Genomic DNA, 13,361 nt, shown 5'->3' with positions numbered 1-13,361 from the left:
TAGGCCGTGAGCGGGTAATCGAACCCGCTGGGTTCGTAGCGAAACGCGCTAACCACAGTGCCACCGCTCCCCACATGTTTGCAGTCACAAATACGCACGTACACACACACACTTGAAAGAATGCTCACACACACACACGTGCAAACACACGACGTACCTACATACACAAGCACACACACACGCGCATTTCAAACCCGCGCTCTCACACTCGCTTGCACACTCGCTCTCACACTCGCTCTCACACTCGCTTGCCCATACCTGCAGACATGGCACGCGACGAGAAAAAAAAGAAATGAGTACAAATTTTTATCATCTTGTACAAATACACCTGGAAAGGCTACATCAATGTACATTTTTTACATTTCTCCCAAGTGAGCGTTACTGTGTCGACTTCCAACGAGTCTAAATCGCATAAGTATAAAAATACCGTCGGAGGGACATTTTAAAGTCTTCACCTAGTTTCAGCTCATGTACATACCCCAAGCGTATAACAGCAAACAGTGTGAAACGCTAAACTCGACGCGATATATGAACGGAGTTAATAATTAATTGCAATATCGACAAAAACACATGAGGTTTGCACAGGCGACTTGATCGAACCTTTGCGAGCGGGCTTATTCTGCCAGTATTTTTTTTTTTTACAATTTGAATTCTGGGAAGTATCATTTTAAGAGCTAGAATGTTAGCCTGACGTTGCGACTCCATCGGGTGGGGTGCTCAGCGAGCCCACTGAACGACGCGTCTCACTCAATGCGCTCACTGCTTCGCGCGTTTTCAGATGCGCTTCTGCGGCCGTCTGGAACGCCTCTTGCTTCTGATATTAGAAAGTCACTATGGAGCTGCGCACTTTTAAATCATCTAGATTGAAAACTATTTTCTCCAGAACTGTTGTTTGCGTTTAGTTTGTTGTCCTTCCAATCGCAAACTCCGATTATCACGGTTGGCTACGTACGGTGCAAAAGAAGTTCAACATACACACTCCATACAATGCAATGCTGACACGGGCTACGGGAATGATATGCAGGGTTGTTGTTTTGCACGTAAAATTTTACGACGTACGTTTTGTTCAACTGGTGGTAGCGGCTCATTGTGAACGCCCACACACACGCACTCAGTTACAGCCGGGAAGAGTTTCGCATCAACGATGCTTCATAGCGTTAACATCAAAATGACGGATGTCACCCAAAATGCCAAGGCCCCGAACGTGAAGCGAGCAGATGATGCGCTCATTGGTACACGGATCAATCTCTTTACGCTGAGAATGCAACAACAATTATCCAGATTAAGCGAACCATCTTTAAACGAGGTGTAACAGCCTGCATAATAATACAATAACAAGTAAATTTAGAGTCCTAACGTCCGCGCTAAATTATCTTATAACTGTAAACTGCTACCCGATGAGTGGTAGTACGTTATGCACCACTGAGAGAGCATACCTCTGCAACTGGATCTCTTAAGAAACCTATAATTAAAAATTTGAATAGTTTACTTGAACGTGTAGATATATACATCTTAAATTTGTTTAACACTTTTTTTTTAATTCATATAATACATTACTTTGCCAAAATTCTCAGTTTATCAGTTGTGGATAGTCACAAAAGATCATACTGCACTTCAAATCCAAACGTAAGTCGGCGAAATAAAGTTTATGTGCAGCAGCACATCTCCCACAAACGCCGTGCTATCTCACATTATCGCGAAAGGCCAGCCAAAACAAATGTGACCCGGATGGAGACTCTGCGACAATTGCTTTTGTAAGATCCCTATCCGATGTTGATTCTATGGGGCCCAACAACAAAAGGGGGAGATAGGTCCCCACTGCTTATCTAATAATCCTGTCAGTGTTAAAGACACATCAAACTGTGAAATCAAACGCCCACCGAGGGGCTCTACGCTGTCCAGCAGGACAGCCGTGCGCCCTCCGAAGCTGCGTCGCGTCTGTGCGACTTGAAGACGTCATTCCATTCACAGAAGTTTGTCCACTTTTTTTAAAAAATACAAAACCCCAGCGCCAAGTGTTCTGTATCCTTAGCATGTCGTCGTCGTCGTACTTAAACGGCGTAGAGATGGCAGCAAAAAGCTCGGGCACGGCTCCAGGAACCTGGCGACCTGAGTTGACTCCTGCCCCAGGCTAACCGCGAGTGGCCAGTGGACATCGGAACGGGTCCCGTACCCTCTCCCGCCAATTGACCAATCAGCACTGCTCCTTAGCACGGTGAAATATGCTCAACCAATGCCCATAAAAGATGCGGCGTGGATTGAAAAAGAAATAACTACAATTACATTATTATCCCATTCATAACATGACAAACCACATTATGCTGGGCGATGGGAATGGAGCTAACGTTGAACCCTATTATAACATATAACACCACCTTTGCCATGAGGCTGAAGGCGTGTGTTTGTGCATGTGTTTGTGCGTTAAAGCTGTTCGTTTGGCAGACGTGCTCCCCACTTCATTAAGGTTTGTAAGACAAAGTTGCACTGCACCAGCCAGCAACAACCCTCGAAGTTTGAGTTTTATTTTGGGAAGAGACTGCTCGCAGCTGAAATCCATGACGGGGTTTGTATTGTCAGGCGGCTTATTTACTCACCCATTCATCTGTTACGCCAGCCAATAGCAATTTGGTGAGCTCCCATTTTCCACTTATTTTAATTCGTACAGATGTATTCTCGAGCATAAGTGTGGTTCCAGATCAGGTGTTCATGGAGTGGAGCGTTTGGTATTTCTCAAATGAGGAATGTCCTGGAACATCTCGATAAACCCACCAAAATCTCATTGCCCAGGACACAGCCTTTTGTTGAGAGTAGGCAGATTAAGAGGATGAAAAAAAGTGAAATATTAAGTTCACTGTGCAGTCATCTGTGCAGATGTGACAATAAAAACTATTAAAGATGGCTTGTAAGGTGTTCCAATGAAGTTAGCATTGGTTATCTTGAAAATAAATGTGCTTTATAAACTTGTTAATGTACCTCTCAAAAGATAAAACAGAGGCTGCACTCACTAAACTGGGGGTGTCGACACAGCAGGTAGAGGGTACAAAGACAAAGGTCCCCTGTGTAGCCCTTACAGACTGTTGGGGCCAGTGCTGTTAGCGAGCACCTATGAAGGCCGGCACGGCACCATGAGGGGGTGGATGGCCAGGACCAGGCCCGACCGCCTTTGTCTTCCCAGTGGTGATGTTTACACACCGCACCAGGTACTCATTTGAGGCTGACTCGACCTAGTGGAGGCCCAAGACCGGTTCAAATAATCGTCACTGGTGTTGGCCGTGAGCGGGAATCTAACTCGGGTCGCCAGGTTCGTAGCGTAGCGCGCTAACCACTACACTACCGCTCTCCCAGTAGGTACACACACACACACTCAAGCGCGTGCATGAGAATTCATTCAGAGGGGGCTCGCGTGAACATATTATGCTGCCCGCTGACTCAATTAGGCCAACTTGTCCGCTTGGAACACATGAGCAAAACTAAAGTTGCACTTCTGAGATTTCGGGAATGATTCGGAGAATGCGAAAACAAGTGGGCTGCGTGCGTCCGCACCTAATGACCCTCCGTCGTGTGCTCCATGTGGGTGCCTTGCCAAAACAAGGCTCTCCCCTATGCAGCACATGCGGTGAACGCGTCCACGGGGGGAGACGGGACACTTGGCGCGCACGAGATATCGCATCGTTTTGTTTCCAAATCTCTTGAGCCGCTGGTTTGGCAGGCACGGCACCCGGAATCGTACCAAACGAAAATATATCAAGTCGCCGCAATTTCTCAACTGAGCGTTTTTTTGTTTTGTTCGCGAATGCTGTTGATAGCAATTGATAAGTGTATTTACTGTCTGATTTTTTTTAAAAAGTCGAGTATCACCGCTGAGCTTTATTAGGGGGCGTGCAATGTGCATAATGTGGCAGTGAAAAAGACAAAGAGAGTAAAGAAAACACTGACATAGCAAATCTGTTCGGCATGGTTTCCTCCAGTAAAATGTTCGCATTGTCGATTGTCGCTTTTTGCTAGACTGTCGCCTTCCTTTAGTTTTTAATTCATGCTGAGATCGTTAAAAACAACAGTCAATTTCTCAGCCAAGCAGACTTCGCCCGGATGGCAAGCGGGTGGATTGCTCATTTCTTCTCCACGGGCACATGGGTGCACTATGTAAGCTATGACAAAACACTGATAGACCTTGAAATAAATGTAGTTTTAAAATGACTGACACGAGCCTGTTTTCCCCGACTCAATTCTATCGCATGTGCATGGAGTGGCCAGCAAAATGGGGTTTCACAAGCCACCACACGCTGTTTGGTGAAAATTACACATCCGAGACTCTGGACGATCGGACAGGACCAACTGAGCCAAGAGACGCTGACGGTGTCATCACTCAGAACGAGACCAAGATGCTCACAAAATAAAAACAAAAACCACTCCACTTTGGTCCAGCATCAAAGGCTTGCCAATCAATGCAAAGGTGGGGGGGGGGGGCAACCGATGCACTAGAACTCATGAGATTACCAGGATGGCTTAAAGTTGTTTTCATCATTTATTTTTAGTGTCCTTTACAACTAGGCTTTCTGTATTGTTTGTCAGGGGGGGGGGGGCAGGTGACGAACTCTGGAAGCTTTGACTTGCTCGCTGAACGGCGGACCCCTGAGCTGAAACCAGGCCAAGAGGCTGAAAAAAGATTCCCCTAACACCCTCCTCCCTCCCACGTCCGCCCTTGCCCCCCAACCCAAAACCCGTGACGACAGTCAGTCACCCTTGTAGGCAGATGACCTCAGCTCATCATGTCCACACTGTTGGCTGCAAACGGTGACATAGATTTGAGCGAGTCGTTGACATCTCTCCTGAAGATGGCCAGGTTCTGCGTGAACCTGGGGACACAAGGACAGCAGCTGTTATCTTTAGATTCGTTTCACCCCGTGTCTTTCAAACACTCCGTGTGCATACAAGTGTTTCAGGTCAAGTAAGGGGTAGTCAAGTCGTTTTGGGAGTGGATATAAGATTGCAAGTCATCAGAAAAGTCTTTTTGATAGGAAACTCATTTCTTTACAACTGCTTTTTGGGTTTAGTTTGTTGTCCTTTCCCGGCACCTCCGATTAGCACAGTTAGCTACGTATGGTGCGAAAGAAGTTCAACATACATCAATTCAAAGTAAATATGGCGAATACTGCTACATTTACCAACTACTGTACAATGTCTCGGTGGAAGAATTCACCTTCCTCAGCGATTGAATTAATTCTAACAATTGGGATTCATGATTCGAACCGAAAATTGATTCTATCTTTAACATTTCTGTGCATGGTAGTGTGCCTCTTAGCAGCTGGTAAGGGTGATGTGAACTCATTACATACAACATGGAAGAATTATAAAAACATCTGATTCTTAAAGAGACAACTCTATGCATGTATCTAATAATCGATGAATGAATGCATTGTTTGACTCCTTGTGCACAAATATTCTTTAAAATGTTGTAGTACTTCTGAATTAAATACGTACAAGTCTTGGGTTTTACAATTGCATGAACTGTCAGAGCTGAGACCATGAAACTGGAGAGATATGGACTTGCTCGTGCATTATGGGACCATAATCCACGCAAACATGGGCTCAGCAGGTTCACGTGCTGTCTTGTCAAAAGACACATGCATGATCGGGACGCATATCAAATGGTAAAATGTAACTTGTAATATGCAACAAATTTGTATAATTTTACACGTCGTTGTGCTAACAAAGTAAAATCACATGATGCACGAAAAGCAACTTTTAGGACGCGAAGTCACCTTGCCGTGATGGCAAATTTTCAGATCAATCCAAAACAATTTATTTTTACAAATTATCTGAAATTTCCTATCGGATTTTTCCCAATTAATCTGAATATGAGAAACAACGCCCCTAGTGTGCGCTATCGCCATAATCCACACGGCTCTCCGTTCGTGCAGGATGCCGTGTTCACGCCATCGGTCGCACGTATGTATGTTGAACTTCTTTCGCGCCGTACGTAGCCAACCGTGCCAATCGGAGGTCCGTCGCCACAGTGAAGGAAATGTTTAAACGTGGTAATTAAAACAATATATATTATTTGTCCACGAACTATAACCCGATTGCGTAATCGTGCGCACGCGGGCCATATATGAACTTGGGTCACCTGAGTTCGATTCCCAGCCAGGGCTAAACATTGCGAGTGTTGAGGAGAACGTGCTGGGTCAGGGCCGCTCACCTGTCACGGTTCTTGGTGAGCAGGTTTCGCTCGATGGCCTCCATGAGGTTCTCAAAGCACAGGTGCATGGCCTGTTGCTTCTCCGGGGCCTGGCTGCTCACGATGTTGTTACGCAGCTCCGTAAAATACTGCACACGCCAAGACAGCATCGCACCGGGGGGAGGGGGGGGGGAACTAAGTTTTGCTGCAGATCTCCCCTCGAAATAGAAACTCCAATCCTCAGTGCAGCCTTATTTTTTAATCTTATATATTAAGTTCACTTGCTTGCTTGCTTTCTTGCTTGCGCGCTTACGACCGTGCAAATCTTTCGGTCGTTTTTTAACCCACTTCCCGTGATCCAATCGAGCTGACATTTTGCACACAGACTCGTTGTGCGTGACAATTTATTTTCGTGAATTTTTTCCCCCAAAATTTTACACTTTTTAGGAATAAAAAAATTATATTTAATTACCAATTGCTTAATGGTGGCAGGCAATCATCTGACCCATAGGTAGCAGCCATCTCAAGCCAGAGGACGAGAGGACTCTAGCCACCACGCATATAAAGAATTTATAGTGAAAAACTTTGTTTTTACGGGTTAATTTTTTACAGAGTCCTATGGTAATCCACTGCTGGAGTTAGCCCCCCTACCGCCCCCGATGCATTGTCCATCGTAGGGGGCTGTAAGAACATACTTTAAGCATGCTGTGGGCTGATGAACGGTGAGCAATCACTCACTTCTGAAGTTATCAATGGTGAGGAATCCCTTATACGTGGTCAAAACATCTATCTATCTAGAAACCTACCATTCCTTATGTTTCGCAATTTCTGGAATGCAATTATTTTCCCATGAACTTAAAATGCAGCACGAACCAAAGCCATTTTCTCAGTATCATTAATATGCTGCGTCGAACAAAGGTCCGGTGAAATCTCCCGCAGCGCTGCCACCCCCTTGCTTACCTTCTCGTTGAGGAGAATGAGGCCGAGTAGCGGGCGGGACATGGACCATTGGTTCCTGCAGTCCTCGAACATGATGATGTTCAGCACCGTGGAGAGCATCTGCGACGTGGAAAAGGCAGACGCGCGGTCCTATCATTCAAATGAGCACTTCCTCTGCAAGCGGAGCTTTTGCGAAGAACCCTTCTGACTGAGAGAAGTGCGTGGAGACTTCATCACATCGATACACACACACGACAATCGATACAAAGCAAATCAATCGTATGTTAACAATTGTTCTGCTTCAAAAACCAAGGCCCTCCGGTGGGTCATTCTCGTAAACCCGCGAAAAAAAATGCAATCAATCAAAAACAGGTTCAAGGAGAGAGTTTATGAATTGTAAATGTTAAATTATACTGCCGAGTGGTTTCAAGTATTTCGCATGTACATGTAGCAACCGGTTTGTGCACTGTTGAAGCATAATCAAGTATTAATGATGACATTATTAATGCTTAATATATGACCATAACACGTTTAAACAAATCCACTGCTGCTTCCTGACTGAGAGTTTTCATTTCATGTTTCAGCTTTTAGGAAACATCAAGAATATTTACCGTACATGCATTATACCCCAACATATTGTATAGTTATGTTTGATTGAACATAGTTTCAATATAATCTTGCACATTAAGTAACATATTTGACACTTGCAAATATGCATTATGTGCCAGAGTAGAGATTTGTGGGTAATGCATTAGTATAGACAATTCTGCATGCAACAATAAAATATAAAATAACCATCCGGATGAAAACTGGGGCTGATGACCGAAAGTGTTATTTTTTTGTGCAGAAACTTATTGCATTTACTAACATGGTAACTTATCAAGAAAATAAACAGAAAAATAAATGGCATTTGCTTTGTGTTATATATACTGTATTTTGAACTATACACATGATTTTTGGAACTTGTAATTTAAGAGCTGACTTAATCATTGAATACCAAAACGCCTTATTCGCAAGCCGGCAGTTGAGTCCACGTCAGTTTAACATCATGTTCACAAACACGTCAACTCCGATCATGCTCGCAGCAGCGGCTTTAGGCGAGCCATCGAACAAAGACGGTCACTGCATCGTGCGCTTTCAGATCCGCGCTTCTGCTGCCGTGTTGGACAACGCTTCCTTCCGATATCAGGAAACCACTCCAGCTATGCACTTTTAAATCTAGGTTGAAAACTAAACTTTTGTTTGGGTTTAGTTTGCTGTCCTTTCCCCTTCACACCTCCGATTAGCACGGTTGGCTATGTAAGGTGTGAGAGAAGTTCAACAAACATACATAAGCACACGGTGCCCTAATGCATCGCCACCGCAGCTTTCCTGTGGAAAAGGCCACACCTTCCAAACAAATGCTCTGACAACAGACTAAAGTGAGCCACCTGGATACATCCAAACATTTTCATTCTTAAAACGAGCAAGAAAGTTTAAGAGATGCGAAATATGAAACGAAGAAATATGTTGAGGGTACATTTGTACGAGGTTCAGTGGAAGAAAGTGCCACTTGGAAAATGTCGCTCGTTATTTTAGCCCTCAAACCAAACACAAAACAACATGCACAAACTGACTGAATCAAAGGACGAAAACGAGCATAAAGAGACAGGCACATGCGTGCGATAGGTACGAGCGTGGCTCAACAGATCCCACACACAGGGGACTAATCAGTCTGCGGAGGAGGATCTACCGAGCGACCGAATCAGGGACACAGTGGTGCAACTGCAACAAATGACACTGGCGCCTTCCCCGAACAAACGTGTGCAAAGTATACGAATAATGAACAAAGCACACGTCGAGTCAGCGCAGTGATCCGACAAGAGTGGAGGGCGCGACCGCCCCAAACGCAGCCGAGTGCGCCTCTCAATCTCTCTCCCTCTACCTGCGTGGCGAGGAGCAACGTCCGCATGGATCCCGTCAGTCGGCCACATGAGCGCCGCTTGCACGCACGTGTGCACGCGCGCTCCTGGTGGGGCTCTGATGAGCGTGAACTTCACTCGCCCTCTGAGTTACTGGCGGCGAAGTGGCTACTGTCAACAAAGCCCCCAAAAAATTGTCAAGTAGAGGGAAATAAAAAACCCCACGGTGTGCGGTTCACGTGTTGGCGGAGCCCCATCTCGTCCCGATCAATCTCTCCGTCTTGGCAGAACCAGTTTTGCAAATGGGCACCAGACAGAAGTCATCAGCCAGGCTTAAGGAGCGTTTTGTCTACTTGTGGCATAACAGCCACCCAGTCCTTAAATAAGGACAGACAATGAGATAAATATGTAAGAAATAACACACACCCCCACCTGCAACAAAATCCACTGGAATTGAAGATTCGCAAGGGAGGATGTTTTTCTGAATCTGCCAACGACAAGTTGACAATGTGCAAGGGGTGCGCAGTGCGGGAACGGAATGTTAAATGCTCCACAATGACAACTCACTTGACACCTGTCATGCAATCAGATGGGTGTGGTTCGCAATATAAGAAACAAACCTCACCTTTTCTCTCACAAGCGGGACAAATGCAGCCCTTCGCTCGTTAACGATGCGGCTACAGTCGGCGGAGCACTGACCCAGGTCAAATTGTAAGTGTGGTTATCAGTTAACGTCAAACAAATGCCGCTGCCGCTGCGTGTCTACGTTACTCGTTTAACCTGCAGCGAGGCCAATGTGCACGAGGGGTGTGGCGTTGGGACTGCGATGCGACTCGGCGGTAATAAGCGTAAAGAAACCGCACGAAACTAACGACAGGAAGAAACAAATAAATAATTTAGCGGTGCAGGGGCGCGAGCGAGCCTTGTCGGTGCTGGTGTGGGTGAAACGGGGTGCGGGCCTGCTGGGAGGCAGGCAGCGTGGCGCCAGGCAAGTGAACTCCAGCATTCCGACACAGCGGTTCACGGCCGCCCTCTTTACCATCAACAAGACGCAGCTATCCGTCTCTTTCTGGGAACCGCGCTTTTGGAGGGGGTGGATGGCCGGGGAACTGGGGTGGGGGGCGCTTGCGAGGGCTCCCGCTCATCTTAGGGGGGGGGTGGCAGTCCCGTGACGGTGATGACGAGGAAGGAGCTCTGACGAAGGCCAGCTGCCACTGCCCCAGGGATCAAAGGTCAGACACATTTAGGGTGAGGAGTCTCCTCGGCCTGTCTCTTTTGCTGCCAGCCCCTCCCCTTCCTCCATCTCCAAACCTCCTCCTTGCTCTCCCAAGTTCCTGCTAGCTGGCTCGCCGCCACGCGGGGACCCTGGCTGTACGTATCACCTCTGGCTTTCCTCACTCACAGCGACTCTGTCTCTTCACGCTCACACTGTCCCCTAGGTGCTGCCGCTCTTTGTGGGGTGAATGCTGAAGAAAAAATATTTGCCCAGGCTCCACGTGGCCTAAGTGCCCGCATACCAAAGAGCAGGTAAAATGTGTTGAACACAAGCCGCTAACAGATTGTGCAGAGTAATACACACGCGGACTTCATCATTTGCATTACCTTTCAAAATACCATTCCCTGCTGTAATATACCTCTTTGGCCAGAACACATCACATGCGCAATTACACGTTAATTATAAACCGCTGCACGGTTCACGGGAGGGAGTAATTTTATCAGCAGTCGAACCCTGGAAACACTGATGCTTATCTTCACTATAGGTTGGCAGGCAAGCCTGCAGCTGGTATAAGTCATAAGTAATTATATGTCGTGTGTGTGTGTGCATGTATCGAAGGTGCTCGCTAACAGCACTTGTCGCAACAGTCTGATAAGGCTGTACGGGGGACGTTTGTCTTTAAAATAATAATGATCTAGTTTTATAGTGCTGTACATTTGAACATGTCGTTTTGTGCACGCTACAACCAAAGTGCGGCGATACTTCATAAACTGTCTCTCTTGGCGTCTCCATTAGGCTGCGTGGTAAGGCACCAGCGTTTTTCATCTGCCGATTCCTTCCCAGCGGCGCATGCGGTCGCCACAACTATGGGAAGGGGGGGGGGAGATGACACCGCCTCTGTCACGCAAACGCGGGCAGACCTGCGTTGTCGCAACCGGGTCAGGCGGTGGTCCCGACAAGCTCGCGCAACGACGGCAAACAAGCAGCGGCAGACGCACAAAGGCGCAAGCCAGGTGTCATGACCAGGTAAATCACGCTCTGCTCGCATACAAAGACCCGTTGATTTGTTGCAACAGCTCCTCTGCTGAAAATCCCGCCACATCTCCCTTCAGCGATAGTTTACCCTCTAGAGTATAAGCAGGGGAAAAATTCAATCAACTTATAACAACAACAAAGAACTGCCGCCAGTTCTAAAATGGCAAAACAGTCGGCCCTACGCCTGTCTGGCAGTGACGTTGAGGAAGGCTTCTTCCTCGCACCCTCCCCTTCGAATATTTGATAATCCCGGGTAGCCCTAATGGTTCGCTATCTCAAACGCCGCTGCCGTGCATCACAGTACGGGGAGACGGATAGGTCAAATGCAACCTGTCCCGTGGTTTAATCAGAGGCACCCAGGTCTGAGGACGCGGCACTTTGATCGGCCCGCCGAACCTGGCAGCAGCTGCCGCCCCAGCGGATCCAGAGACGGCGGAGCTGCAGATAACGATCTTGGGCGGTGAATTTCTTTTCTCATTCTAGCAGAACGAAAACCCCCCTCCCAACACCACCCCCACCTCCCTCCTCTCCCGGGAAATGGGCCAAAAGAGTTTTTAGAATTATTCTTGTCACTTGTAAGCCACGTATAGGTACATTACACTGTGATGGAAGCCCAAGGCATACACGGACAGGCCCTGGAACACGTGTGGCGTAGGAGTGGCTTGGTACTCATCACATCAAAGTGCTGCCCCCCTAGGGACTTTTCTGATACGCAGTCCATTTTTTTCATTGCAAATTCCATATTCCTTAAAGAACAGAGGTATAATGCAGCTCGTGAACACTAAATGTCTCATTCCAAGTTTGATTATATATCGCGGTTCGGAAACATGGTGCAGAAGGCAAGACATTTCTTTATTATGCTTTTTTGCAATCGAGTCGCAAATATCGGTGCATCACGTGAGCGCACGGACCACTTTCAATTCCGCAACAAAGGCTCGCCCAACGTCATTTGCCAATGCGCGCCGTGGGGAGTGGCGAAGACGCGAAGACGTGGCAATAATCCCGTGCCCTCCCCCTGTTCATCGGCTTAATAACGCCGACAAAACCGGCCATTACGCGCCTCATTTGCCTCACTTACAGTAAGCAGCCCCCCAAAAGGCAAGCTGGGTGCCAGGGCCGCCGTCTTTCTCACACATTCCACGGTGCGCCGGCACACACACACACGCCTGTAACATGTATCCGATTCCAGCGCGCCGGATTCCTCGCTTCTGCTGTTTTTTTTGTCGTTGCACTCGGCGTGTGACGGCCGCTTCACCTGGCGCCCCCACACGTTCCCTCAATGTGAAAGTCTGCAAAACCAGTCCGACTTCATCAATAAGTTATCATTATCGCAAAAGGGTGCACGGCGAAAGGGGAGGGCGAGGAGGGTGGAGGTGGGGGTGGTTTCGGGTGGGGAAAGAGGAACAGGAGTAGGGAGGGGGCGGCCGGGGGGGGGGCTGCGCAGTGGGGAGATCGCTGGGACGTGTCGGGTGGGGGGGACGAGGGAGAAGAGGGGAGGGGGGGGGCAGCGTCAAAGAGGAGGTGCTGTCTCCGTCCCCAGACAAGGCAGGCTCCAGTGCTGACAGCCACAGGGAACGAAGCCATTACTCAGCCACGTTATTGGACAGGAAACAAGCATTAATGCCAGCACAACAAACCATTAAAGAAGGGGCCCCAGTAATTCGATGGCCAACTTGTCTATACATCTGATACTCTTTGAGGGACATTTAAAAGTAATTCACCTTCCCGAAATGTTACCGTAAGGAGCGAAACGAGTCATATCGGCCAGACGGAGAGGCTCTGTGCGCGCGTGGAAAGGAAGCAGCTTTCAGAAGATGGGCTACCGTTCAGACGTGGAGCCGCGCGGGCATTAGTACTGCTTACCTAATTCCTTTATGAAAAACAGAGATGATAAAAGTAATTGATCTGGTTTAAACAGGCTCCACTGTCAATTGGACCTCCTATTTATCGTGATGCATTGTTCAGTTACTTACCAGTTAAGAGTTCATTATATTTTTTCGATATCGTTATTCACCAACGCAAGGAAAGAATGCCAACATAGTTGTACTGTAAACGTAAGGCATTTGTTTATAGCAACTAAGACGTATCTGTT

The 13,361-nt window shown here is 47.4% G+C and overlaps 1 protein-coding gene across 4 annotated transcripts in view; it reads right to left on the bottom strand.

Annotated features, from left to right (window-relative positions):
• Window positions 1-293: 293 nt before the first annotated feature.
• Window positions 294-13,361, bottom strand: part of XPO7 (exportin 7) — an 85,283-nt gene continuing 72,215 nt past the window's right edge. For 2 of the 4 annotated variants that reach the window (XR_013585939.1, XM_078599439.1), the window contains 3 exons: window positions 7,139-7,237; window positions 6,200-6,327; window positions 294-4,856 (listed from right to left, as the gene is read on the bottom strand). Coding sequence is in view for 3 of the 4 variants with exons in the window: in XM_078599439.1 (XP_078455565.1) it covers window positions 4,760-4,856; window positions 6,200-6,327; window positions 7,139-7,237 (324 nt within the window). In the remaining variant the exon portion in view is untranslated. Of the gene's footprint in view, window positions 4,857-6,199; window positions 6,328-7,138; window positions 7,268-13,361 lie in introns of all 4 variants that reach the window. The other 2 variants (XM_078599437.1, XM_078599438.1) reach the window with 1 other exon arrangement.

This window comes from Lampetra planeri, chromosome 12 (assembly GCF_965212315.1).
Source record: "Lampetra planeri chromosome 12, kcLamPlan1.2.h2, whole genome shotgun sequence".
Taxonomy (NCBI): Eukaryota; Metazoa; Chordata; class Hyperoartia; order Petromyzontiformes; family Petromyzontidae; genus Lampetra; species Lampetra planeri.
This window is presented reverse-complemented; position numbering and strand designations above follow the sequence as displayed.